The sequence below is a fragment of the Eptesicus fuscus genome, chromosome 5 (genome assembly GCF_027574615.1).
Source record: "Eptesicus fuscus isolate TK198812 chromosome 5, DD_ASM_mEF_20220401, whole genome shotgun sequence".
Classification (NCBI taxonomy): Eukaryota; Metazoa; Chordata; class Mammalia; order Chiroptera; family Vespertilionidae; genus Eptesicus; species Eptesicus fuscus.
In genome coordinates, this window is record NC_072477.1 from 78020214 (window position 1) to 78047854 (window position 27641).

Sequence of the window (27641 nt, forward strand, 5' to 3'; positions counted from 1 at the left end):
AGAGGGCTGGTGCTTTACTCCAAGGGAGGACTAGGATGGGGCAGTACCAGCAGAGAAAATGTGATAACAAATAATACAAAGAATTCAATATAGAGAGCATCAGATGGTAATACTATGTGCTATGCAGAAAAACCGACCAACAAAAAAAGGAATATGTGCGATGGAGGAAAATAAAGCAAGAGGGGTATACTAGTAGAGTGTATGGAGGATGTTAGAATTTTATTTTTAATTTTTAATTATAAGACAAAGTTTATTTAGAAAGTGGCAGAGGTAGTAGAAGTGAGCCAGCTGGGCTTCTGAAACACGTTACAGCAGCAAAGGAAGGGCCCTCGGAGCTTAGGAGAGAGACGGCAAGGGTAACGCGCGCCTAAGGGGAGAAGGGGAAGGGCGGGTGCAGGCCTGCTCCGAGGGGAAAGGCGGGAAGGCCAGCGAGGACGTTGCGATTTTGGCATGGGATGGTGGGGAAGACCTCACCAAGATGTTGGAGAAGAGGGTGCACACCATGGCGATGTCTGGGGAAGAACTTGTCAGGCCAAGTGCTGAGTCCTGCAGAGGCCCTGGAGCGGGAACATGCTTGGCACCATGGGCAGGAAGGAGCCCAGCACCTGGAGCAGCTGAGCCTGAGGCGGAGGGAGGCGAGGGCTGAGCCACAGGGCACTGCAGGCGCTTTGGGGAAGCCAGCAGAAGGTTCTGAGCAGAGGACTGACACCATCCAATTCACACGCTCATGCTGGCTGCTGTGCGAAGAGCAGAGTGTCAAAGGGCAAGAGTGGGTGTGGGGATACGATCAGGAAGCAGAGGCAGCGATCCAGGTGAGAGAGGAAGCAGCCGGGCAGCGCGGCAGCTGTAGAGGTGACGAGGAGCAGTCAGATTCTGGACACGTGGGCATGGGAGACAGACCCAACGAGACACACTGAATGTGGCATGTGAGAGAAAGAAAGGAGTCAAGGACGACTCCCAGTTATTGGGCCCAAGAAACTGGAAAGAGAGCTGCCGTGTATTTTTTAAAAAAATATATTTTATTGATTTCTCACAGAGAGGAAGGGAGAGGGACAGAGAGCCAGAAACATCGATCAGCTGCCTCCTGCACGGGGATGTGCCCGCAACCAAGGTACACGCCCTTGACCGGAATCGAACCTGGGACCCTTCAGTCCACAGGCCGACACTCTATCCACTGAGCCAAACCGGTTTCGGCGAGCTGCCGTGTATGGACATAGGGGCGGCTGCAGGAGAATGTGCTAGGGGATTTCAGAAGTTGGATCTCGGAGTTGTTTTGCTTGGGGCCTTCTATGAAACACACTGTAGAGGTGTCGAGAAGCCAAAAAATGTACGAGTTTGAGGTTCAGTGAAAACAAATACAGCCAAAACCAGTTTGGCTCAGTGGATAGAGCGTCGGCCTGCGGACTGGAAGGTCCTGGGTTCGATTCCGGTCAAGGGCATGTGCCTTGGTTGCGGGCACATCCCCAGTGGGGGGGTGTGCAGGAGGCAACTGGTTGATGTTTCTCTCTCATCGACGTTTCTGACTCTCTATCCCTCTCCCTTCCTCTCTGTAAAAATCAATAAAATATATTTAAAAAAAAGAAAGAAAACAAATACAATTTTTGGATTTAGTGGTCCTTCAAACCACAAGACCGGCAGAACTCACCTAGGCAGAGTGGACCTGGAGGAGGGAGAGCCTGGGGTGGGGGCTGAGCAGAGCCCAGGAGGCTGAGCAGGGCAGCCGCGCCCAGGAGGCCCGGGAGGCGGCTGGACGTGAAGACTCTCATCCAGTCTTTAAACAGGATGTCACCCACTGGTGAACGCTGGGAGAGGTGCTCGTCGGAGGTGACTTGGGGGGAGAGCAGCATATGAAACACGACGTTAATCGTTCTTTTCTGTACATGGTGGTGGCTGAAGACCATTATTATTATTATTTTTTTTAATATATTTTATTGATTTTTTACAGAGAGGAAGAGAGAGGGATAGAGAGTTAGAAACATCGGTGAGAGAGAAACATCGATCAGCTGCCTCCTACACACCTCCTACTGAGTATGTGCCCACAACCAAGGTACATGCCCTTGACCGGAATCGAACCTGGGACCCTTGAGTCCACAGGCCGACGCTCTATCCACTGAGCCAAACCGGTTTCGGCTGAAGACCATTATTTTCTTCTTTACAATTTTCAATATTTTCTTCATTTTCAACTCTGACCATGTATCACTTTTATAAGAATTCGTAGACAAGGACATTGAAAATGAACAGTGGAAAGGAGCTCTTGCTGCTCAGTGAGTTCTCCAGCCCATTTCTACCTCAAACATGTGCGTACAAAAGGGAACTTAGGTCCTTCTCTCCCCAGTGGGTGCCATGGGAGGGGCAGTCCCGGGGGCTTCGGAAGAAGCACCCTTGGGTGGGGGGAGGTTGGTCAGATAAGCACTGGAGGCCCAACCTGAAGAGCTGCTGAGCTGGTATCACCTGACCTGCCAGCCACGCTTCTCAGAGCCAGGGGCGTGTGTCCCCGGGACGGACAGTGGGTCCACCCTGCTTGGCCCAGCATGGACGGACAGATGGACAGAACAGCGCTTCATTAAAAAACGGTTTATTAGCTTCTGTGCTGCCCAGTGCAAGTGAAGACAGGCTCCCTCCCCGGCCTCCCCGCCCGAGCCCCCGGGGTGCGGCTCTACAGCAGACCCCCGTCTTGAGGCAGTGTCCTTGTTCATCCGGCTCCAGTCCCGTGGCTCCTGGCCCAGGGCTAAGCCCCGCCGCGAGAAGCCATAGGGATAGTTTCTCCTGAGCGACTGTTGTCTCCGGCATCTGAGGAGACACCCCGGCTGCCGGAGGCCGGGGCCACGTCCACCTGGATGACACCGTGCACCTGCGAGAGCTGGGGGCTGTCCAAGCTGGCGATGAGCTGGCGGGGCCCTGGCCGCACAGGCACGAACGTCTGGCGCAGTGTCACCGTCTCGTTGCCCCCAATGTCCCTGTGGGCAGAGACAGGGTCATGGGCCTGGGGTGACTTGGGGGGTGGAGTGGGGAGGAAGGACTGATGGGGCAGCCAGGAAGGAAGGAGCAGAAGGTGGAGCCCTTCAGGCACAGCTGGGCTCAGCGGGGATCCCCACACCCAGGACCAGGACAGAGCCTGAGTCCCAAGGCCACCTCCACACAGATCAGCAGTCACCCACACAGCTGCCCGAGGTAGAAATGTCCCAGTCATCCCGGACTCCTCCCTCCCCCTCCCACAAACACCTGGGCAAAACTGTTGCACCGCCTCCCCCTCATCTCCATTGCCAGCTGCTGCCTAACCAGACCATCCCCGCCCCACATGGGGTTTCTGAGACCGAGGAAACTTCAAATGGAGACTTAGGGGCTCAACACAGTATTGCCAATACTTTCAGTTTTGCCAGGGAAGAAAGTGGAGGAAAATTATCTTCTGCCACAATCATCTTTCCAAAGAAGGAGCATTTTAATCCCCAAAACATTGGGGAAATGTTATCTCAGAAAAAAAAGGGAAGTCTTTCCCAAGAACATACATGTTTTTGTGTATGTATGAGTATCACACACACACACACACACACACACACACACACACCCACACACACACACACACACTACAGTGCTTTTATTTTCTCCCTTCTTAATGGATCTCTGAAAATCTATTCCCAGACCACACCTCTGAGAATCGGTTTCACCGGCCTTCTAACTGCCCTTCTTGCCTTTCATCTCATTTTTCCATTCTATTCTCTAACCACTCGAACTTGAACTGAACCCTTCAAGGGCTTGGCTTCCTTGGTGCTTAAGGAATGAGACTGCAGCTCCCTAACCCGACACACAGGCTCACTCTGACTCAGCCTGCCTGCCTGCACGACCTCATCATCCCCCACCATTCCTCCTGCCCACCAGCCTCCATGGGCTCCTTCCCTGCCCTGCACCCACCTCCTCTTTTATGCTTTGCCTTGGCCTCCTCACCCCACCTCCTCAGTGAGGGCTCCTGAGGACCTCCTGCCCTCAGGAAAATGAACCTGGCCCTTCTTTGAGCTTCTCCAGCAATCTGCATGTGTGCTTTATTTACGGAACGTGATTGTACTTATATCACACCTGCTCATGCCTGTTAACATCCATCCTTTCCTCCTCTGCCTCAATCCTTACCTCTGCCCCCCCACTCAACTCAAGCCTGCCATGGGGACCCTCCCTGGAGCCACACCTGGTGCAGACACCCCAGTCCTCCAAGAGAATGAACCAACACCCCAACTTCAAGAATAAGCTCTCCTTGGGGCAAAACATTTAGCTTGAAGCCTGCTTGCTTGTAAGAGGTGTCCCTGGACCATTCTGTTCTCCTTCTTCTACCATTGCCAGCTGTGTGGTTTAGGACATGTTACTGAACTTCTCTGATCCCCACTTTCTGCTCTACAAAATGAAAGTGAATATAAAAAAGGGGTGGTATCAGATGGTCTTGAAGATGCTTCCAAGCTCCATGCAGGAGAGCAGGGGGAGGCAGGGAGATATAGAAAGCCTAACTGTTAAGTCATAGATCCGATTGCTAGACTTCCTATCATAGCAGGTAACTAGAAATGAAGTCTACAATTTAGTAGGTAGGTTATACTCTGGCTGGTTACAAATTAGTGTTTTTAACTTGTGCCCACTTTCCCATAGACACAAAGGTAAAAGTGTTTAGGCTCAGACCAGCCTGTAAAGGCCTACTTGCCCTGTACTGTAATCAACCTGTACTATTTCAGAACCTGGCCTTTATTTATCACATTATTTCCAAGAGAAATTGCTTTCCAGTTTCCAGCATGGATGTCAAGATTTCTCCCTGCCCTGGGCTTAGTGTCAGGTGAGACCTTTGCCACACCCCTGTTTGGGAGTTTAGGCTGAGCACATCAGCTGCTAAAGCTGGAATGTGCCTGTAACAATGAGTGCAGGCAATGAAACCAACTCCCTTAGACATCCAAAATCAGCAGTGTCCTTCCATTACGTACTAGTTCAGCCAGGTTGCCAGGGCTTGAAACACTTTTTAAAACTTCTCCTGGACTTTTCTTCAGAGTCATTGAAAATCACACACACATCACGAGCACCCAGTCACACCCGTGTCCCCTGCCTCCCTTTACAGCCAAGCTTCATTTCTGATTGAAAAGGGCATTATTCCCACCCTGTTTGCCCACCTTATTAATTCGTCTTAGCTCTAGATGACTTCAGGCTGTTTCCCTAAAGTTAAATGCACCCCCAGGAAGACCACCCTAGGGATATTCTGGAGAATGTGATTCAGACTCCGGGGAAATTCAGCCTCTGCTGGGGCCGGGTTTGGTGGTGACAACAGCCATCTGGAGGAGTAAGTTCTGGAATGTTTATTGAATGGCTCGTCACCACTCTGGGTGGCACACCTTATGCTATAATGGGGCTCCATACCACAGTCTTTGATGTGCAAACGGGAACAAAGTAACACCCATCTTGGAATCCAATGTATCTGAACCAGCAGCTCAGGGACTCCCCCTCCGGGTTCTCAATTGCCCTGGCGGCCCTGGCCGGGGACAGCCGCAGCCGAGGAGCCACGGGACGTCCAGGGAGAACCTGCCTTGAGAAACCACCTTCCAACCCTCTCATGGACTGGGGGGAGGGGGGGATTGGGACCTGTAATGGGAGGGGGTCTTACACTAGCCCGCGGGAGGAGAGATGGGGCAGGTCTCCATGCTTAGCTCCATGGCCCTATCCTTCTTCCCCGGAGGAGGCAAGACTCAAAAGTCTGGCAGGGCTGCTGAGGGGCGTCCAGGTCTGGGGACCTCTCAGAACAGGGGACTCTCCTTCCATCATTTGCAGGTGAGAGACGCCTGCAGGGAGGAGCTATCTGGGAGCCCCAGTTCCACTCTCTAAGCTGCCAGAGACTCTCGTAGGGAGATAAAGGGAGAGCACTCCTTTGTGACATCTGACATCGTCCAGGGTTCGGGCTGGGGCAAAGATCAGGAAAACAACCTTTTCAGCTTTGGCCTGTTGGCAAAAGTGGAGGCTACCACCACGCAGAGCCTGCTGTGACTGAGTGTGTGTGTGTGTGTGTGTGTGTGTGTGTGGGTTGGGGGAGGGATGTTAGGCAGGGTGGGCAGGGACCCTCTGCTTCCCACACCCAGCCCCTCACACAGGCCATCTCTTTCCCTCAGGCCCTCTTTGTCTAAAGAAGAAAATGCCAGAACTCTGATCTTAAATGTCAGCCTCTGGCCTTCCCTGCTTTCCCTCGTGCTGTTCCCGGGGAAGGAGAGGGCGGTGGGGTGGGTCTGTGTCAGAGATGACAGCACAAGCCCAGGAACATAAGCATGTGTGAGGCCCTCACACAGCCTCGCCTGGCTCCGGATCAGGTCCAGGAGGGCTGGTAAGGGCCTGGGGTGCAGGGCCCTCGCCTCTGGAACTGCTGCTCAGCCCTCATGGCTCAAACCAAGCAACAGGCTTAAGAGTCTTAACGTGGCGTGCGCCACGCAGAAGAGCAGAGTCTGGCCCTTATGAGCTATGGGGCCCTGTGAGACGAGGCCATTAGGTCCCCATCTGCAAAGTGGGGGTGATGGTGGCAATAATCAAAATGAGCACTAACATTGCTCCAAGCACTATGCTAAGTGTGTTACGTGCAGCATCCCACTGAATTCTCAGGATGACCCTCAGAACCAGGTACTGTTGTTTTCCCCACATGACATTGGTGAGAACAATGAGGCTCAGAGGAGTCACCCGCCCAGGGGCTCACAGCCAGTGAGTGATGGAGGTGGGACTTGAACCTGCGTTGGGATCCCAAAGCGTTGCTTTTAATTATATGATGATCTCTAATGTACTTTAAAGGGTTTTTATGGTCTCCTGAATGAGAAAATGTTCCTGAAAGTGCCGGTCAACTCCTGAGCGCTGGGCAATGTGAGTGGTGAGTTGCTAACGATTCCTATGTGAGTTTTAGCTCCCAGTGAGATGGTGAGGCGGACGGGGACACAGCACAGCACTGCACACGCAGCAGGTCTTAAACGCTGCTTGGACTGAACTGAGTCAGGTGGTATTGCTGGCTGGCCCCAAGCTGCTTTCTCGGACCCTGACAGATGGTACCATCCTGACCAAGAGAGGAAGCAGTGTGGGGCCCAGGCTGCCCAGGAGGCAGACAAGGCGGCATCGGACTCACCCAACGTTGAGGATCTTGGGTCTCTGTAACCCGGAGCCCTCGAGCCGGAAGACTACGTTGGTGAGGGTGACAGGCACGGGGTTCTTGAAAACAATCTGTACTTCGCACTCCTGGCCAACCACAGCTGCTCCCAACAACTGAGAGAAAGAGAGACCCATCCCCACATCAGAGACCCCGGTCAAATATATGGGGTCCATACACCACATCAGGGAGGGATCAAAACCTCCTCGAGTCCCACACGTCCGTCCCCGGGAGGAGGCTCTGCATCGGCCGAGAAGCCACCCCAGAATCGGGGAGATGAGATCTCATTTCACAGAGGAGAAAACGGAGGTCTGAGAACCCAGAGCCAACCTCTGAGCTTCTCCTAGAGCCGCTCGTCAGGCCGTCGTGTTCCTGACGTAGCACCCTGGCCCCTTCCGCTCCCGTGTCCCTCAGCCCCTGGCCACCCCTCAGGCTCTAGCCAGCTGCCCTCACCGTGAGGGAGAGGTCCGGGGTGCGCAGACGGAAGGTGTGCTGCTTGGCCAGCACCTGCCCGCTCTCCTTGACGTGGCCCGAGACGTTGAGCAGCATGGCCCCCTGGTCCACAAGGTGGGGCTTGTATTCCTTGTAGGCCACCGGCATGGTCACACGGTCCGCTGGGGAGAGGAGGCATGGTGTCACGGAGGCCTGCTTCCCCAGACATGGCTCCCCAGGGTCTCCATGGCCACAGCCCCAGGGCCTGGCCATCTAGGGGGCAGGGCTGGGGAAGGAGCACTTACAGGCCCCTGGAGCCAGCACCACTTCCTTCTTGCTCTCCTTGAAGACGGACCCGGTGACACCGGTGTAGAAGGTGACTGAGAGGTAGAGGTGTAGCTTCACAGTGCGGCTGCTGCTGCTGCTGCGATTGGTCAGCACCACGCTGACGGACAGATCCTGCCCCATCACCGCGTCCTGGGCCTCCACCTGTATCGCCACATCCTCAGCTGAGTCCCGGGTGGCGTACACGTTGGGTTTGCTGCCGTGGGCGGTTGCTGTCTCCACTGCCTTACGCTCTGCTGCTGAGCCTGGGGGTTGAGGGTCAAGGGTGAGGTTACCGCTCCTGTGAGGGTCGGGGAGTGCTCAGCGGGAACATTCGGGCTGGGCCTGCGCTGGCCGGGTTGGGGGGATGGATGGTACCTTCTGGGTGCTTATAAATGTGGGTGACATCCTCCTGCATGTTGGAGCCAATGGCCTTTGTGATGATGAGTGTGCCAATGGCCTTCTCCTCCACGTACACAATCTTGAAGCTGCCATCGTCCTGCCGCTGCCAGTAAACCTTGTCACTGTTCACCTATGGGGAGAGGGCAGGGGGCTGTGAGCTGCAGTGATTGAGCCACAGGGTCGGAGGTTGGACCTTCCCTGGGTCCTCCAAGAGCAGGGAGGGTTAGGTGTGAAGGCTGGGAGCTCCCTGGCAGAGCCAAACAGGGAGGCTTTCCAAGCTGAGCCAGAGCAGGGAGGCTGGTCTGGGAGGCTCCTCGCAAAGCGCTTTGGCATTAATAACAGTAATCCCTTACGCTCGTTTGCTGACTTTATGACTTGTAAAGCCGTCTCACACCCATTATTTCTTTTGATCCTGAATACAGGAAGCACGACAGCCATTATTATTCCCTTAGTGGAGGAAACGAAGACTCTTAGAATGACTTGCCCAAGGACACACAGCTGATCGGTCAGCGGTGAAGTCAGGACCAGAGAACCCACAGCTACGCGGGGCCTTGACCTGCAGAAGGCACGTGGAGCACAACCCTCACCTCGGCGAAAATGAAGGGTGTGTCGTACTTCATGTAGACCAGGCCATTCTTGACGGACTGCACGGAGCAAGGGCCACAGCAGAAGATGCCTAGGGGAGTCAGGGCAGGATGGAGGTGAGCGATCCAAGGATCCTGGGAGGAACCCACCCATCCAGGCCCAGTGCCCACTGCCTTGTGGTCAGCTGCCACCCAGTCCACCCGAGGGAGGGCAAACAGAAGAGTGAAGTTCCATTTGGCCTCAGTCAGTGGGGGCAGGGGTGGGGCAGGGCCAACCCTGGGGACAAGCCTGCCTTGTTAAACAAATCATTGACACACTCTTCTTCCATTGGCTGAAGTTGGCTATTGGCTGTCTGTGGTCCCCAGAGGTCAGGACCCTCTACATCAAGACAATTCCAGAGCTCACGGTAACTCTGCTTGCTGTCTGAGAGACCAATGACACCACAGACACCATTCCAGAAAAATCCAGAACAACCCCTCGGCTCTACAGCCCAATGTGCCCTCTCTGTGGGGAGCTGGTGGGAAATAGAGTCTGGCCTCATCATGCTCAGGAGGGTTTTGTAGAGGAGATGGGCTAACAGGGAGGATGCTTGTCAGGAGAGGACACCATGCAAGAGGAAAGAATCTTAGAAAGTACCTAGCACTATAGTCTTCTTTTATAGCTGGGGAAACCGCGCCTCAGAAAAGCAAGGTAGATGCCAGGATCTCACAAGACAGCTGGGTACAAGAGAATGGAAGGAGCTAATATTTACTATGGTCTGGGGATGTTGCTAGTCTCTCTAATATACAACTGCTCATGTGATCCTCCCAATCACCCTGTATGGTATATATTACCCTCATATTACAAATAAGAACACCAAAGCCCAAAGACACAAGGGCCTTGCCCACAAGGACATAGCTAAGAAGTAATCAAACTGGCATCCAGCCCGGGTCTGACTGGCCCCAGAGCCCCTGCCTGCCGCCCTCCCCACCACTTCCCAGACGGGGGGTGGAACTCAGGTCTCGCAGTGTCCTGGGCCAGGCGTTTCCAGCATCGCAGATGCCTCTGGGTTGCGTGACTCGGGGGCACTATTCACAGAGATGACTGAGAGGGAGCGGTCTGACCAGAGACCATAGGAGAAACGTAGGCTAGGCGAGGGCTACCTGACCCAGGGCAAAGAAGGGGAGGCAGAAGGAAGACAGCAGGAGGGCAGGCTGGCTGCCTGGGGCTGCAGTGTTAAGGTGAAAAGGGGAGGGCCTGTTTGAGAACAAAGTGTACGACAGGCCTAATTTTTTCAGTCTTTTTTTTTTTTTTAACTTTTGAGCCATTTGAGTACATTAACCATTATAAAGAAATAAAACGTAAGCATATAGTTATGCAGAAAGGTAAAAATAAACTAAAGGCCGCATGGCTAATAAGTCTGTTTAAAGACCCATGGGGTTAAAGGACCTGGCTCCAAGGCCCCATCCAGCACTGACCCTGAAGTTTATTACCCAGGTTGGGGATATGGGGACAAAGCCAAAGTGGGGTACAGACAGGGTTCCCCCTCACCACTGCTGGTCTCCTGGGGTGTGGCATCCACAACCTGCCAACCATCGAAGCCTGAGGGCAGATCTGGCCTCTTCATCCAGCAGTCGTTCCACACGTGGAAGTTCCTGGGCAGACAAGGAGGGGGTGCTGGGTCTGAGCAGCCCACCCGGGCCGCCCCAGCACCCCCTAAGCATCCAGGTCTCAGGTCACTGTTCTTTTTTTTCATTCCTTTTTAATCCTCACCTGAGGATATGTTTTATTGATTTTTAGAGAGAGGATAATTTTTAGAGAGAGAAAGAAACATCGATGGGCGCTGGCCAGGGGCTGGGGTTGTCCAACCACGCACTGAAAGGTTGCTGGTCAGGGCATATGCCCGGGTTGTGGGCTCCATCTCCAGTAGGGGGTGTACAGGCGGCAGCAGATCCATGTTTCTCTCTTACATCCATGTTTCTCTCTATACCTCCCCCTTCCTCTCTCTCTAAAACTCGATAAAAAAAATCTTTCAAAAAAAATTAAATAAATAAAAGAAACAGCCCTAGCTGGTTTGGCTCAGTGGATAGAGTGTTGGCCTGTGGATTGAAGGGTCCCAGGTTCGATTCCAGTCAAGGGCACATGCCCGGGTTGTGGGCTCTACCCCAGTAGTGGGTGTGCAGGAGGCAGCCAATCAATGATTCTCTCTCATCATTGATGTTTCTACCTCTCTCCCTCTCCCTTCTTCTCTGAAATCAATAAAAATAAAAAATAAAATAAAAAAAGAAACATTGGCCCTAGCTAGTTTGGTTCAGTGGAAAGAGCGTCGGCCTGTGAACTGAAAAGTCCCAGGTTTGATTCCGGTCAAGGGCACATGCCTGGGTTGTGGGCTCGATCCCCAGTGGGGTACTTGCAAGAGGCAGCCGATCAATGATTCTCTCTCATCATTGATGTTTCTATCTCTCTCTCCCTCTTCCTTCCTCTCTGAAATCAATAAAAATATATTAAAAAAGAAAGAAAGAAAGAAAGAAACATCGATGGGCTGTCCCTCGTATTTGCCCCGACCGGGGATCGAACCCAAAACATAGGTATGTGCCCTGACAGGAAATTGGACCTGAAGCCTTTTTGGGGTACAGGAGAACACTCCAACCAACTGAGCCACATGGCCAGGGCTCGGCTCACTGTTCTTGGCAGGGACGAGCCATCCAGCCCCAGCCCCAGCCCCAGCCTCACCAGACAGAATCGTGGTTCAGGTGCTCGAGCGGCTTCATGTTCTCGTCGAAGTAGATGTCCATGGTGAGGGACGTGTCTGTGTCATGCGCTGAGTTGAAGTTGGTGACGGTACGAGTAGCCAGGCCCAAGCAGCGCAAAACTGCAGAGGAGCCAGGGTTGGGGGTTCAGGGCCCAGGGCCCAGGGCCAGGGCAGGGGGGGTGGGGGTGTGGGGGCAGGGCAGGCATCAGGCAAGGAATAGCAGGGGAGAAGGGCAATTGGGTTGCCAAGCTGGGTCAGCGGTCATTGGGGTCAGGAGGCCTTTGGGTCAGGGTGTGTTGGGGGTTAGGGGAAGCCAGGCCACCTGACTGGCTTTGTCCCTGCCTGCCTTCTCTCCCTCCCCTCCCCTAGGCTTCTCTCCGGTTGTTAACATTAATTAATGATAATTAAGGCCAGCCTACCATCCACCCCCACCTGCCCCTACTGTAGCCCAGCTGGGCCTGGCTCATGAAGGTGTAGCCCGGCTCCCCACCCTCCTCCTTGTCGGGCCCAGGCCCCCCCTGTGCTAGTCCCTCCACTACCTGTGGTGGTCACACCGGCAAAGACCCAGCATTGGCCATAGGGGACAGAATAGCCGGTGCGCAGGTAGCTGAGTAGGATCTCCACGCTGCCCACCCACGCTGACGGGTTGGTGCCTCGGGAGTAATCACCAGACCAGTTCCCAATCAGGACCCCATTGTCATCTAAGGAGTTCACCTGTCCGGGACAGAATGGGATGGGAGGAGTTGGAGGAGAGGCTCAGGACCTGCCATGTGGTCACCCGCCCAGCCCCTGGCACTACAAACACTCTCACCCCTAAATGCCTCAGGATCCAGCTGAGCCACGCCCACCCCTCCCAGAGTCAGTCCCCCTCCCCCACCTCCACCTCTGGTCTGACACAAGAATGTGAATCCTGGGTGTGCCAAGTATTGGGTTTGGCCCTACATTCCAAAGAGCTGGGACGGGACGGGAGCCAGGAAGGGTGGGGTGGGGGACAGGCAAAGGAGAGAAAAGGAGTGAGACCCCTTCCCAGGATACCATTTGCAAGGGCAGGGCAGGGCTGGGGTCCTGGAGGAATCAGGAAGGCCAGACGAGGGAGGCAAGAGAGGCAGCAGGCAGACACACAGTAGGGCTCAGAGCCATGAGGGTGCTCACCATGGCAGAGATGACCCGGGACACACTGACTGGGTCCCCACGGCCTCCATATGGCATGCCCCGCCGGTCCAGGATGTACAGGCAGGCATCCAGCACCCCATGATCAAACTGGAAGGAGGGAGGGCAGAGGTGACCGCAGCCCGAGGTGGCCAAGCTTGACCCTAGGCCAGCATCTCCTCTCCCCCCCACCCCACCCCCACCTGCCTCTAGCTCCCCTCCCCCCCGCCCCCCCGAGCGCATGTGGCCCTGGCCTACTGTACCTGGCCGTAGTTCCACGTCCGCTCGCCAATCTGTGCTTCAGTCCCGTAGTAAATTCTCCCAGACTCGTTAAGCACATACTCCTGCCGCCAGTCCTCATGGTCCACGTACACGATGTCCTCTGCATCCCCAAAACACACATGTCTGGTTCCCTCCAGCCCTCTCCCTGCCCCGGGCCAGCTCTGCAGGACTCACGTCCACAGAGGAAGAACAGGGACCCCTCTAGCCTGAGAGCGCTCCTCCCAGGAAGGACGGGGGGAGCACGTCAGAGATGGTGGGAGGAGGATTCTCACCAGGAGAATCGAGGCTGTGTGACCTTGAGGTGGTCACCGTCCTCCATAGGACCTAGATCGCCTCACCTGGAAAACGGGAGGCTGGCTTCTCCCAGGGTCAGGCACCCAGCTGGGTCCTAAGAAAAGAAGCCCGACCTTCCTTCTGTCCTGTCTACCCCCTGCCCCTGACCCCAGCAGGCTCACCTGGACACCAGGGATTGAAGAGGATGTAGATCTCATTGTGGGGGTCGAAGGGCAACAGGAACTCGCCAGCATCCGAATGTGTGCGGACTGTGAACTGAAACTTGCCGATGATGGCGTTGGGGGAGGTGTGGACCCGTAGGTTCAGATTCTGCCCACTGGACTTGGTCACCTGGGCCTTCCAGCCTCCACTGCCGCCCTTGCCCACTGGGATGATCACATGGGTGCCCTTGCCCACCTCGGGGTTGTTTCCTAGAATGGGGAAAGCAGCAATTAGCGGGTGAGGCCTCCCGGCAGTAGGGGGGATGGAGCCTTAGGCTTCTCCCAGCCCCACCCAGGATGTGTATGAGCCAGTGTGTGTGTCCCTGAGTTGGGCCATCGCCTTACAGCCTGAGAGCAGCTCTGTCCCCGCCCGATGCTTGCCCACATGCCAGGACAGAAACCCAGTCCAACGTCCCAAACCTGTTCCCCTGACACTGAACGCAGAGGTGGGCAGGAGAGACCAGGCCACCGTCACCCTCTGCCTGCCTGTCCCAGCTCCTGCCCTGGCCGGGCCCAGATGCCTCCGCCTCATGTGGAAGGGCAGTCCTGATCCTGAAGGCCAGCCCTGCCTGCTCCCTGGGGCTGCCCCTTCCAGAGCCCAGGGCATCCCTGGTGGAGGTGGTGGGTACTTGGGAAATTAGAGGCGGGGTGGGCAAGGCCAGGGCCTAATCAAAGGGTACGAGGAGTCACCCGCCCCCGGCAGCATGGTAATCACCAGCCTGCGCAGTCAACGGCCACCAAGCAACGCGGTGAGCGAGGCACCTGCCCTGGGCCATGGAGACAGGAAACAGAGAGACAGAATTGGGCAGAGAGGGCAGAGCAGGAAGGAGAGCAGAACCAGAAAGACACACAGAGGCAGCAACACCCAAGCAAACATCCGAGGAGAAAGACTATTGAGAAAGATGGAGGCTTGAAGGTGAGCTTAGGAAAATGGGAACACCAAGACTCTCCTCAGACACACCCCTAGGGACACGCACACTTGCACCTGCCTTATCCGGCAGAGGGTGAGGAGTGAGGTGGGGGAGGCGCCTGAAGACGCACTAACTAATACCAGGACTGGGAGGCCCTGCTAGCCAGCCCCTCTGTCCAAGTTCCCCCCTTCCCACTGCAGGCCCCACTGACCAATGTGCAGCTCCAGGATGACACGATCGGAGGACTCATAGGGCCGAGACAGGAAGAGCACCATGTGGAAAGGCTGCCCGCGGCGCAGGATCAGCTCGTCGTACTCGAACTCGTCCGTGTGGTGCTCTCGGCGGTTCTGGTCCGAGCGTGAACTCAGCAGATCCACACCCGTCACCACCAACATGCCCTCTGCAAAGTCACAGCTCCTGGTCAGCAAAGCCCCCTGGGGAGCCCAGGCCCCCAGCATTGGCCTCCCAGGCTCTCCAAGATGCTAGGATGGGTCTCAGGCCCCACTGAGGCCTTCTGGCTCTCCGCTCAGGTGGCCAGGCCAGCCTCACCTCGGATGGCTCCATCTCCAGCCGCATTCACGCCGCTGCCCCGTGAGATCGGCCGGCGGGAGTCTGAGCCCCGGGAGCCGGGTCTCCGTCCCCCAGAGCTGGACCCTCGACCCCTGGAGTCTCTGTGGGGCTCAGGCCCCCAGTCATCGTCCGCCCCACTCCGGCAGGAGCAGCAGCTGCAGCATCGAGCCCAGAAGGAGCGGCTTCCTCTGCGGGACCGTCTGTCGGGCTCCGGCTCCGGGGAGGGTGTGGTGGGGGGCTGCCAGGGGTTCCCGCCCCAGCGGCCCACATCGGAACGAGGACCGTCCATCATGTCTGCGTGGAAGAGGCAGGGCGGCTCGGGTCAGTCACCCTCTCCGGTTTCCTTTACCCGGGACACCCAGCCAGCCCAGCCCCAGCCAGAAACCTGCTATTCAGAGCGCTGCTCTGATTCCAGCCAGTGACAACGATGGTCTTATTTTTTGATCCAGAGATTCCCCCAGACCCATCCAGAGACCCTCCCTGAAGACCCCTCTCAGGCTTACCTCGGAACCTCCCCCTGCAGGGGAGAGGCTTCCCCTCCCCAGACACCCACCAAACCAGATGCCCAGTGGAGAAACCTGCTCAGACCCACCCCAGGAAATGTGTGAACACTTGTCACAGCCTCTAGACCCAGCAGGACCATCCCCTGTCCTGCTCCCTCCACATGCCGCTCCTCAGTCTGGATAGAGGTCGGTGGACCAGCCAACCGCCTTAGGATTCCTCCCTCCCTTCCTTCCTTCCTTCCTTCCTTCCTTCCTTCCTTCCTTCCTTCCTTCCTCCCTCCCTCCCTCCCTCCCTCCCTCCGTCCCTCCCTCCCCTCCCTTCCATTGATTTCAGAGAGGAAGGGAGAGGGAGATAGAAACACCAGCTGCCTCCAGCATGCTTCCCCACTGGGGACCAAACCCACAACCCGGGCATGTGCCCTTGATTGGAATCAAACCGGGGACCCTTCAGTCCGCAGGCTGACGCTCTATCCACTGAGCCAAACTGGCTAAGGCTCTTTCCTTTCCCTTCCTTCCTTCCTCCCTTCCTTAATTCTCACCAGAGGATATGTTTCCATTACTTTTTAGAAAGAGGGAGGGAGGGAGAGAGAAGGGAAAGGGGAGGGGGGGGGGAGATCAATTAGTTGCCTTCCAACCGAGAATCAAACCCACAACCTTTCTGTCTACTGGATGATGCCCCAGCCAACCAAGCCACCCAGCCAGCTAGGACCCATTTCTTAGCAGAGATTCCCCACCCAACGCTCCTTGCAAAAGACAAGCTGGTGAGGAGTGAGACTTGGGGTCCTTCGCATTGCGCACGTCGGGTCAAACCCGGCGGGGGCACCCGGGAGCGGCGGCTCGTCGTGCCGGAGCCCGCGCTCTCCCGCACATCGGAGCAGCGCTGGGCCCGCGCCCACTCTGCTGGGGTCGCATCTGGGCGCGCGGCCCCCAGACGGCGTGGTGGGGCTCAGCATCCCAGAGCCCGTCGGGGCCCTCACCTGGAGGCGGTGCTGGCGAGGGCAGCGCTGAGTCGCGCAGCCGGGGCGGAGCAGGTCGGGACTGACGGGACAGGACAGACGCGCCGGACGCCGCCGCACAAGTGGAAGGTGTGGGGCGGGCGGGCGGGCAAGTGGTTTATGTGGGGGGAGGGCGGGGCCGGCTGCTAATAAGGGGAAGCGTGGTTGCTCCACCGAGGCCCAGCCCCCTCCGGAGGTAGGGGTGAGAAGGCCCCGTCAGAACCTCGTTTCCCGTGGAAACGGGATGGTGCAGGCTAGGGCTGGGGCAAGGGAGGGTCGGGTCGGGGTCTGTCAGGGCTGAAGCTGGGGGGGGGGGGGAAGTGGAAGGCGTCGGTGGGACCGTCACACCAGGCTGATTCCTGCCAGACCGCGTGCTTAAGGAGCCCCTCCGAGGGCAGTGGGGCAGGGAGCCCTTTCGCCCACACCCTTGCCCAGCTGCCCCCCCAGTTGTCCAGCTCAGGCTGCCTGCCTGTGGTCTCATAGGCCCCTGTGAAACTGGCCTGGTCCCGGTATTCATCCTGCCCAGGGAGGTCCCTGAATCCCAAGGTGACATCAGCAACCTGGCCCTCAGACCGGCTCCACCAGCCAACCCATGGCCTGCAGGCTCCACCAGATCCTCTGACCCCCACCCTCCCCCTCCACGGCCCCTGGCACGAGTGGGCAGCTACCAGCTTCCCGTGTCTCTCCAAGTTTGGGATTGGAGGGTGGTCAGAGTAGTTTTCTCCCTGCGGCCTGGGGGTTTGGGGGAGGCTGAGGGCTTCCTCCGAGGCTTGGGTGAGAACTGGCTGCACAGTACCTCCCTCTCTCACTGAGAGGAGTGTCTGGTCAGCTGGAGTCCTGGCTTCTCCAACCCTGAATTCTTCCTGGGAATCCTGACCAACCAGCTCCAGGAACCTGCCCTGTGTCCATCCCAACTCCACCCTGGCACAGGAGAGATACCCGTAGAGGAGGCCAGGTGTCTTCAGGGAGGCTTTCTTGGGGGTTCTGCAGAAGGTTGGGCCCCTTTCTTAGGGCCTCTTCCCTCCATCCCACCTGTGTCCCAGCTCTGCCCACCGGTCACTGAACCGAAGACAGTGAAAACAGGGTTGGCAAGAAGCCACAAGGAAGCCAATCGAGGAGAGACTGAGTTTGATGATGCACCAGGAAGGGAGGTGCCTCAGGGAGTGGGGACAGAGGCAGGGAGCTCTCCACACTCACGCTGACCTTTTTCAATCCATCTTCAAGCCCCAGCCCTGCAGGGAGTCTGCCCCCACCTCCAACACTTTCAGACAAACCACCAGTGGAATCAAAATCCCAGGCAGATGTGAGGCAGGTCAGCCAAAGGACTTTGCCGAGGGGCTATTTGTTCATTACTAGGTAAGGAAGGGGGCGGGACCCTGAGGATACGGATGTGTGTGTGCAAATGTGGGCCCAGGTAGATTCCCAGGGAACCAGGAAAATGCCTCGTCACACTCTCTCCCTCTTGTTTCAATCAATTTTTCTCTTTCCCCACCCAGCCAGGTTGACTCAGTGCCCTAACCCAAGCCACTCCTTTTTCCTCCCTCCAGGAAGCTCAAGTGTCTCAGGGATTTCAGTCAGGACAAGGTGTATGTGTGTGTGTGTGTGTGAGAGAGTGTAAATGCACGAGGGTACAGGTGTGCACGGGCCTGTGTATTGGGGGTCACCATGGGAGCGGACACTGGGCTCAGTACCTCAGGGAGTGAGGCCAGGCTCTGCCCAACCATTCCATATCCATAGAGAAGCAAGAAGATGAGTCTGGAATCCCAGGGCAAGGTGTACAGGCAGCTTTGGCTCTAGCACTGAGCTCAGCAATCGTGGGCACGTCTTAACAGCAGTTTCCTCGTCAGTCCAATGGGCCTAATCATCTCAACTCTGAGAGCTTATGAAGACCAAACAGGACCAAGTATTTTCAAGGGCTCTTCAACCAAAGAATGGAGACGGACACTATTGTTCTAAGAGGGTGGAGCAAGGCCGCGCTGACCCACTCCTCCGGGAAACAGCCTTCTCAGCTGTGGTGAATGAGAGCCAGGGCCCCTGGGCAGAGTGCATCTGGAAGGGGGCACGGGTCATGGAAGAAAGTCTTAGGAGTCCTTCCATTTGGAGACTTCGAGCTGACTTGTAGCCTAACATCAATCAGAACCTGATCCTAAACCTGATCCCAGCCTGGAACCCAGACCCAGAACGTTAGCTTCAGCCCTAACCAGAACGTAAATTCAAGTCCAGCCCTCACCCTGATTTTGCCTAAACACGGAGGCTCTGATTCTCCATGACAGGGACCAGCAGGACTGAGCATAAAATAAACAGGCGAGTCAACACACCCTAACTCTCTCCCTTTCTTTTCCAGAAAGGTGGCAGTAATGGTGGTGGCAGCAGCAGCAGCTTAGCAGCCTGAGACGCCTCTCCATTCTTTATTCAGTCCTAATAAGTTAGAGGGCAAGGATGGGGGCAGGGTCTCTTAGGTGAGGATGCTGCTGACTGAAGGGAGCAGCTCGGCCAGGTGTTCCAAGGTGCCCACTGTTTGGCACAGTGGGTTGCCCTGCAGGTTGAGGAGCACCAGCTTGGGGCAGGAGGCAACGGGCTGAAGTGCTGCAGGCTGCTGGAGACCTTGGGCAGGAGAGTCAAGGAAAGGTTGGCAGGTTGCCCCAGATCTGGTCTGCTCCTGTGAACCCATCACTGTTTTCCCTCGAGAGCGGGGACTGCTGCCTGGCATCCTGGTTGGTGGGTGGGCATGTCACACACTTCCCTAGAGGGAGTAAGGCTCTGGGCAGGGACTGCAAACACCTGCCCACAGGGACCAGGCAAGAAGCACAGAGGAGGGCTGGGTGTGGTACTAGAAGGAACGGTGGAGACTGTGGCCAAGGAGAAGGCTAGCCCTGGCTAGAGGCATCCATGTCTCAGCAGTGAACAAAGACTGCCGAGGGAAAGTGCAGTGAGGATAAAAAAAATGCTTTGTTAAACATCATTCTATAAATAATTACATAAATGGCACCCAGACGGAAGGATACGGTTGTTGCACAGTAAGAGCTCCTGCAGCCGGGGCAGGTTAGTGACACCGTCCAGGGACTCTATGGCATTGTCGCTGGCCTGCAGCACCTGAGGAGCAGGGAGGGTAGGGAAGACAAGGCGGGCAGGCAGGCAGCTATCAGCCTGAGACTGGTACAAGCAACTGGGAGCCCAGGGTGAACAGCTTACAGTGCATGGAAGGCTCCTAGGGTCAGGCTGGGTGATGGAAGGGGGAAGGCAGGGGTCGTCTGCTGGGACTGGGAGGACTGGGCAGTCTTTGTAGGGAGGGCAGGCTTCTGAAGTAGAGGAAGGAAGGGAAAAAGGACCACCAGGACAGTGACGGAGGAGTGAATGCTTTACCTCAAGACAACGCAGGGCCGCCAGGGCAGGGGGCAAGGCTCGGAGACGATTGTGCGACAGGTCAAGATGAGTGACCAACAGCAGCTGTTCCAGATGGCAGAGCACCGTCAGGTCCTGAGGAGACGGAGTGATATACCCAACGGAGAGGGGCCTCAGCCATCATTTATTTATTTTTTATTTTTTTGATATTATATCTTTTTTTTATATATATTTTTATTGATTTTTCACAGAGAGGAAGGGAAAGGGATAGAGAGCTAGAAACATCGATGAGAGAGAAACATCGACCAGCTGCCTCCTGCACGCCCCCCACCGGGGATGTGCCCGCAACCAATGTACATGCCCTCGACCGGAATCGAACCTGGGACCTTCCAGTCCGCAGACCGACGCTCTATCCACTGAGCCAAACCGGTTTCGGCATCAGCCATCATTTATGAGGCACTTGCCCTCTGTGCCCCACACAGACCCTTGGAGACTGCAACTGAGCGGAGGATGGGGCAGGTGGGAAGCTTACCTTACAACCCACCACAGCACATGCTACAAGTCAAGGACATGGAACAGACGTGAGTGCTGTGGGCGACGCGGCCAGTAGAGTGAATAGAGTCGGGGCAGGTACAGGGGACAGAGGAGGGCGCTGGGGGAGACACAGACACCGGCAGGAGTGGGCCTGGCGAGTCTGGGAGGTGGGTTTGGTGGGAGCAGAGGTGGACTGCAGTGACGGGATAAATCTGATGTGTTGGGAAGAATGGTTGGGAAGGACTTCAAATAGAGGAAAACCAGTCTGGACCGCTTGTTAGGAACCTCTGGGAACTATTCAGGCTTTAGGAGCTGGCCTGCTCCAATGAGCAGAGAAAGCAAGATCCAGAAGGGCACCTGAGACTGAAGGCCGGACAGACAGGGCCTCAGCTGACGCCCCGGGAACGAGCAGAAAAGCTGGCGAGGCCATGAGGAAGAAGGGATGAGGGCCCGGAGAAGGCACACGCACAGTCCATACCTTGTGACTCAGGTACAGCACGCGCACCTCTGCATACTCCATCTTGAGCACGCTGTTCTCCAGCAAGAACTTGCTGCGCAGGTCGTCCAGGTACGCTGCCCGCATTGGGTCCACGGCCTGGCGGAGATGGGGCCGGCAAGGAATTTGTGTCAGCTGCCTTCCTCCTGCCCACCGGGCCTCCCCCTGGTCTGCTCCCGCAGGCCCGGCTTGCCTTGAGGGTCTGGAAGTACTGCAGTGTCTCCTTCTCATACAGGAGGGGGTCCAGCGCCCGCATCAGCAGGATGATGGTGAGCAGGCACCCTGAGGAGAGGGTGGGGAAAGGAGCATCTCTCATGGACCCGCCTTTGCTCCCATAGTATTGAGACCCTTCCTGCTCCCTGTCCCCCCAACAGACACAGAAAGGGGCCCCCTGAGAGGAGCAGGATCTCAGGAAACAGGGCCTCACATTTATTCTCAGGCTCCAGCTCCTGTAGCTCCTTACAGGATTTAAGCTCAGACTGTAGCACCGTGGACTTCTCCATCGACAGCTCACACCTGACGGGGGGCGGGGGCGGGGGCGGGGGGGGGCGGGGGGAGGGATGATGCCCATAGCACTGGGGTATGGGCCATCCCTCTCTCCAGGCTGAGACCGTCTGCCCGAGCACCCTGCCTCCCATCCCAGTTGCCTGATGCCCAGAACCCTTTCTTGTAGGCGTGCTTCCCTGTCATCACCTGAAGAGCTGCTCATCTGTGGCCGAGTCCCGGCACCAGCCCTCATGGTGGCCTGAAAGAAACAGTAGGTGGTAGGAGGGGAACACCCGCGAGAGGAAGAGGGGGCGGGGCGGGGGGGGGGAGCTGCTGCAGGTTGCATCACCTTTTAAGAGCACACACTCCTTCTGGACATCGCCTGCTGTCCAAATGACACGAAATGTATGTTGGGGCAACTGGTCGTTGAGGGAGGCAGCGGGCAGGTCACAGAGCTGGGAGCACTGGGTCAAGGAAACCCCCAGCCGTACCACTTTTCTGACTGTCCCACCCAAGCCCTGCCTCAGCCCCCACTATGCCCCACCAATCCTGGGATACCCAGACAGGGCTGGGCCGGTTCCTGCCATCTGGAGTCCTCCACTCCACAGCCAGGGGTGATTCATCAACTATGAGCAGCAAGGTCTCCATCCCGGAGTCCACCTGGTACGGGAGACAAAGAGAGACGCTGTCAGCCCAACAGCACGAAGCTCACAATCCACAGTGTTCTCGGGCCAAAGCTGGAGGACTCACCAACAGGGGCCGAGAGAAGGAGACCGTCAGACAGGCCTCATCCCGGCTCACGTGCAGGCAGCGCAGAGCATCCTGGGGGTCAGCTGGGGTGGAGAGAGAGCTTCGGGTCTCCTTTAATCCTCTCCCATTCCTTCCAAGCCCTAAACACCCAGCCTCCTCCCCCACCGCTCACCTCGTCCCAGGAGCCAGCGGTGATAGAACCAGGCGCTCTGATCATTGGGGTCAGTGAAGAAGGCGTTCTGCACCAGCTCCAGCTCTGCAGAAGCCAAGGAGGCACAGGGCTGTGGTTAGGAGTCTGGTGGGATCCTGGCTGTCCCAACATCCCACCTCTCCTCGGAGTACCTCCAGTCCTCAGTTTCACTATATGCTGGCTTTGTACAGCGGCTGTGTACATCAGCCTTATTTCCCCCACTGGACACTTAAGCTCCCTTCTGTCAGGGGCTGAATGTTATGCACCCCCAGAGCCAGGCATGAAGTAGGTGCTCAACAAACCCCAGCGCAGATTCAGGAACAGGACTAGGCTGGAAGGGCAGTGCGGCAGAGTTCCTCCCCAGCACCCCTGGCCCTGCTTACCTTTGAGCAACACATCCTCGGGGAGGCGCCCCTGTGGTCCAGAGTCTGGCTGGGGATGAAGCTGGGGCAAGAGGCAGGAGCGGTAATGCCAGGAAGAGTAGTTGGAGAAGTTTCGGACAATGAGGCTGTCGGTGAAGGCAAGCTCCTCTGCAGGGGGCACAGCTGCCTGTGCAGCCACAAACCGCCGGTAGTCCCAGCAATGGACTGGGGGAAGGGGTTACAGCACATCTCAGAATCAGGGCAAGGGGAGCTCCTGGCTGGTGCCTCTGGAGTTCCCTCAAAGGTCCCAGGAAAGACCTCTATGCATCCCACGCTGTTTGGCTCCATCATTCCTTTGCCATCAGCTTAGTGGGCCCATCCTGGTCACCCCTCCCCGCTCTGGGCCTTCCTGAGGCCCCAGTACCAGGATGTGGGGCAGGTGAGGGCTGCAGGGACAGAATCTGCAGGCACGTACAGTTCCGTTCATCAACCTCGAGGAAGCGGGCACACAACTCCAGCTCCCGCGCCCAGTTGGGCTCTGGCAGGCGGCTCAGCAGCCAGCAGCGATGGTGCCAGGTACCATAGGACTTGGGGTTCACTCTCAGGCAGCTCTCCAGAAAGCCCAGTTCTGCCTTCACCAGAGCAGCCAACTCCTCAGGGGACCTGCACCCAGAGAGGCATAGGGATCAGGGCCCTCCAACACCCAACTTCACCTCATCCCTGACTTTCTGCACCCATCCTCCACGGCCCTCTGCCTATGTCTCTGGCGACGCCATTCCTACTCTACCGCTGGACCCAGGCAGGGCAGGGGTAGGGCTAGAGTCATCTTCCTGGGGCCCTGAACCCCTACACACTTTTGGGCCTCCAGCCGCTGCAGCACCTCTCGTCGACAGTTCCAGAGGGTAGCAAAGTCAGGGTTGGCTCCCAGAATCTGGCTTGTCAGTTCCAGCACTGACTCATCCAGCTCGCCAGCCTGGCGCTGAGAAGATAGGTAGCAGGGTCAGAGATCGTATCCTTCACCCACCACAGGGCTAAAGAACATAAACAGAACTACGCTCTATAAATCCCACGCCATACAACGGGTAGTATGTAAAGCACTCCATGGGTTTACATGTATTCTCATTTAATTTTCACAAAAGCCTTATTGCAATTATTAGGCTTGTTACAATTATGAGCCCCATTTTACAGATGAGCAAACCTGAGGCCCAAAGAGATTCGGTAATTTGCCCAAGGTCACACAGGATTAAGTGACAGAACCCAGATTTAGATCCAGACAGTCTGATTCTGAGGCCCAGCTCTTGGCCTCTGCCCTACATATATATGCTAAGAGTGGCCACGTGGAGAGAGGGCTACTCTGCGGGCCCCACCTTCTGGAAGACAGTCTGGGTGGCCGACTGGTAGAGCTTCAGCTTCTGTTCCCGTTCTAGCCTTTTGGCCTCTGCCTGCTCTTCCGAAGTCTTCACCTTCAGGCGCCCGTGCTACAGGGATGGGCGGGTTGGAAGGGAGCAGGCTGACTTGCAGGGGCAGACCCACCGAAACCCCACTGCGGAGCCCCAGGTTTACACAGGGAAATGGAGAGGCAAGGCCCCTAGGGGCAAAGGCATGGGCGTGCTGAGGTGAGCGGCTGGGCTCAGGGTTCTCACCATGGTGTCGGCTCAGGGTTCAAGACCGGAGGGGTCGAGAGGCAGCCTGTGAAACCTGGGGGAAGAAGTGTCCATCATGGGAGCCCCGCCCCCAGTTGCCTCCCGGAAGCCGCACGCGGGCCCGGACCGAGACCCCCCCGGGGTGTAAAGTAAAGGGGTTCTGGACGGCCATTGCACGTCCAGGAGGAGTTGCCCACCGGACTGGGACTTGCACCGATGCGGCCCTGCCTACAGCCCTGTCCGCCGGGGCTAGGTCCGCGTCCAGGCATTCAGGCGATCGGGACCACTCCGCGCCCGGAGGCTACGCCGCCTGCCCTCCCCGCAGCTCCCAGGCGCTCCCGCCCCCCGCGGGCGGACCCACCTGCGCCGGGAGGCCGCTTGGGGGACGTGGAGCAGCGGCACCCACCACCGAGCCGGGACGCTGGCTAGAGCGGCGCCCCGCCCCGGCTCTCCGAGGCGCAGCGCCCTCTGCAGGCCTGCGGAGGCCCGAGCTGAGTAGGTGGGCTCAGAAGGCGCGTGCGCGGGGTCCGGAAATGCCAAGTCTGTTAGCCCTCCGGGGAGTACGAGTGCGCATGCGCGGCCGTGGCCTGCGCAAGAAAGCAGCGGGCACTGTGGCCGGTGTCAGCTACTCCAACAGCAATTCAGTCGAAGAGGTTTCTCTCCAGGAGAGAAACATGTCCTCACTACTCCACTGACCATTCTGCCCACACCTCCTCGTTGCCAGATCTAATGGATGGAGTTTCCTGTCCTTATCTTCCATGACCTCTGCAGCATTTGACGCTACTGACTTCCTTCGACTTGACACTCTCTCCTGGTTCCTCCTCCAGCACCTTTGCCCCTCCCTTCTCCCCTAAACGTTGGTGATCTTCAGGCCCTTTCCGCACCCCCTTTTCACTTTACATACTGTTACCAGGAGAACGTTCACAAATCAAGCCTTCACCTGCGAGGAGTTGGAGCTCCCCAGAGCTCTGTCCTGGGCCCAGCAGATCTTCTGACCCCACTTTTCCGGGTGACTTCATCCACACGCATGGCTTCAGCTGCTACCCGTAAGCTGATGTTATTCCAACTTATATCTCCAACCCAGATATCTTGCAAGCTTTACATATTCAAAAGCCTGCTAGATAGTACATGGGTGTCCCAGAGACACCTTGAACCCCAAATGCCAAAAGGTATCATTGCCTCTCCTCCATCCAGGCTGAATTTTGGCTTTTATGTTTCCCTGTTATAGTGTGAATGGCACTATTCCCTCCACCACTTTCCTTAATACAGTATCTCTTTTTTTTATTTTTTGTTATTTTTTATTTTTAATGATTTTTTACAGAGAGGAAGGGAGAGGGACAGAGAGTCAGAAACATCGATGAGAGAGAAACATCAATCAGCTGCCTCCTGCACACCTCCTGCTGGGGATGTGCCTGCAACCAAGGTACATGCCCCTGACCGGAATCGAACCTGGGACCCCTCAGTCCACAGGCCGACGCTCTATCCACTGAGCCAAACAGGTCAGGGCAATACAGTATCTCTTAAATAGAGATGTCTACCAGTATTCCCAATGCACTAATAATTTAAGCTCATTTCTTCCCTGGATTGTTGAATGTCTTTTCAATGTTCCCCCATCTCCTCTATGATCAGTTCCCTCTATGATCAGTTCATCCTCTGTGTTGCTGGATTAGTCTTTCTAAAATGCAGATTTAATCATATCACATCTCCGCCTAAGAGACTTCCATGGCTCCTGACAAATTTTCAGGACCGACTTTGGATCTCTCAGGTTAGCACAATAGGCCTTTTGGCACTTGGGCCCTGCCCGCCCCCCTCTGGCCTCATGTCCTGCCTGTCCCTGTTAAAAACTCTTCATCACAGCCGGTTGCACTACTTGCAGTTTCCCAAACGTATTAACCTATTCTCTCTTCTTGACCCTCCTTCCTTTGCTAGGTAACTCCTGTTCATCTTATAAATTTACCTCAAATGTCACTCCCAGGAAGTTCTCCAAAATACCCCAGCCTGATTTAGAAGACCTTCGTATGTGTTGTTAAATATAGTGCTTATAGCCTAGCCAGTATGGCTCAGTCGTTGAGTGTTGACCCATGAATCAAGAAGTTGCCGGTTCAATTCTTGCTCAGGGCACATGCCTAGGTTGTAGGCTTGATCCCCTGTAGGGGGCATGCAGGAGGCAGCCAATCGATGTTTCTTTTTCATCAATGTTTCTATCGCTCTTTACCTCTCCCTTCCTTTTTCTCTCAAATCAATAGAAACATATTTTCTTAAAAAAAGATAGTTCTTAAATACCATGTGCCTACTTTGTTGGTACATCAGCCTTTCCTATCAGATTCAGAGTTCCTGGAGTACATGACCAACACGTTTGGTCTTGCCTCTCCGATACCTAGCCCTAGGAGTTATTGGATACTTATTTGAAAGAATGAACAAAACACCACAGAGGGTGAGGGCTGGCTTGACTGGGCCTAATAGTGAGTACCGTTGGCATTTAGGGATGGGAGAGTTTGTGTGGCCTGGACCAGTTCAGGAAGGTTTCCTGGTGGAGCCTTCATGGGGTTCAGGGTGACATTGTGTGTGTGTGTGTGTGATGTATTTTTGAAAAGTGTATGTCCATGTGACATATATATGTTTATAAATCACATTTGGGTAAGAAAGTATGGCTTTAAATTCTTTATATTTCTTCCACATCATTTTTTAAAACAAAATATTTTTTATTGATTTCAGAGAGGAAGAGGGAGAGAGAGATAGAAACATCAATGATGAGAGATAACCATTGATCGGCTGCCTCCTGCATGCCCCCTATTGGGGATTGAGCCCACAACCTGGGCATGTGCCCTTGACCTGAATTGAACCCGGGACCCTTCAGTCTGCAGGCTGAAGCTCTATCCACTGAGCCAAACCAGCTAGGGTTTCCACACCTTTTAATAATACCTACCTACTAGGGTTAGAGTGAAGAGGAGATAAAATAATGTATGTAAAGTGTTTAGAACAGTGACTACACTGAATGAGGGCTCAGTAAATAGTAATAGTAGTAATTTTCCAATTTTTGTGACAAATATGCAAGGAAACTGAGACTCAGAAAGATTAAGTAACTTGTAAATGTCACCAACACAGTGACCAAATGGGACCTATGTCTGGTCTGGTCTAGCCTCCCATATCACCAACAGCCTTTTTTGGTCACCACTCGCTTCTGCTTCCCGCTCTATACACACCCATGTGTACAACCAGCTACCTGGGAAGACAGGTGCCAACAGGTGCAGATAGGCCAGGTATAGTCTTACATCATAGTCATGAAGAGAACAGGAAAGGGGTGGGTGAAGGCTGAAACAGGCATGAA

The 27641-nt window shown here is 55.8% G+C and overlaps 2 protein-coding genes across 2 annotated transcripts; both read right to left on the minus strand.

Annotated features, from left to right (window-relative positions):
* Window positions 1-2578: 2578 nt before the first annotated feature.
* TGM1 (transglutaminase 1) lies at window positions 2579-16578 on the minus strand. The gene is made up of 15 exons (XM_008158451.3): window positions 16493-16578; window positions 14992-15306; window positions 14654-14842; window positions 13493-13741; window positions 13019-13137; window positions 12759-12866; window positions 12146-12320; window positions 11588-11726; window positions 10406-10509; window positions 8878-8966; window positions 8267-8420; window positions 7870-8154; window positions 7586-7746; window positions 7112-7248; window positions 2579-2957 (listed from the first exon to the last, which is right to left on the minus strand). Exons 2-15 carry the CDS (start codon window positions 15302-15304, stop codon window positions 2729-2731), a joined length of 2451 nt encoding a protein of 816 aa, XP_008156673.2. The 5' UTR covers window positions 15305-15306; window positions 16493-16578; the 3' UTR covers window positions 2579-2728.
* A 2320-nt stretch (window positions 16579-18898) lies between these two features.
* On the minus strand, window positions 18899-24765 carry RABGGTA (Rab geranylgeranyltransferase subunit alpha). Its single transcript, XM_008158449.3, has 17 exons — window positions 24675-24765; window positions 24314-24368; window positions 24038-24148; window positions 23525-23649; window positions 23146-23333; window positions 22692-22895; window positions 22291-22374; window positions 22119-22201; window positions 21927-22028; window positions 21718-21823; window positions 21576-21627; window positions 21310-21398; window positions 21076-21164; window positions 20865-20981; window positions 19874-19987; window positions 19516-19603; window positions 18899-19114 (listed from the first exon to the last, which is right to left on the minus strand). The coding sequence occupies exons 2-17, from the start codon at window positions 24314-24316 to the stop codon at window positions 18966-18968; spliced, it is 1704 nt and encodes a 567-aa protein (XP_008156671.2). The 5' UTR covers window positions 24317-24368; window positions 24675-24765; the 3' UTR covers window positions 18899-18965.
* Window positions 24766-27641: the final 2876 nt, after the last annotated feature.

Excerpts from the sequence above, each read along its gene's own strand:
- TGM1 (XM_008158451.3), bottom strand. The coding sequence starts at position 15,304 with ATGATGGACGGTCCTCGTTCCGATGTGGGCCGCTGGGGCGGGAACCCC. Across the intron at positions 14,843-14,991 it reads TGGAGATGGAGCCATCCGAG|AGGGCATGTTGGTGGTGACG; the intron begins GTGAGGCTGGCC and ends GTGACTTTGCAG. Across the intron at positions 13,138-13,492 it reads CTTCAATCCCTGGTGTCCAG|AGGACATCGTGTACGTGGAC; the intron begins GTGAGCCTGCTG and ends TTGGGGATGCAG.
- RABGGTA (XM_008158449.3), bottom strand. Across the intron at positions 22,202-22,290 it reads CCGCTGGCTCCTGGGACGAG|CTGACCCCCAGGATGCTCTG; the intron begins GTGAGCGGTGGG and ends TCTCCACCCCAG. Across the intron at positions 22,029-22,118 it reads CCTTCTCTCGGCCCCTGTTG|GTGGACTCCGGGATGGAGAC; the intron begins GTGAGTCCTCCA and ends CTCCCGTACCAG.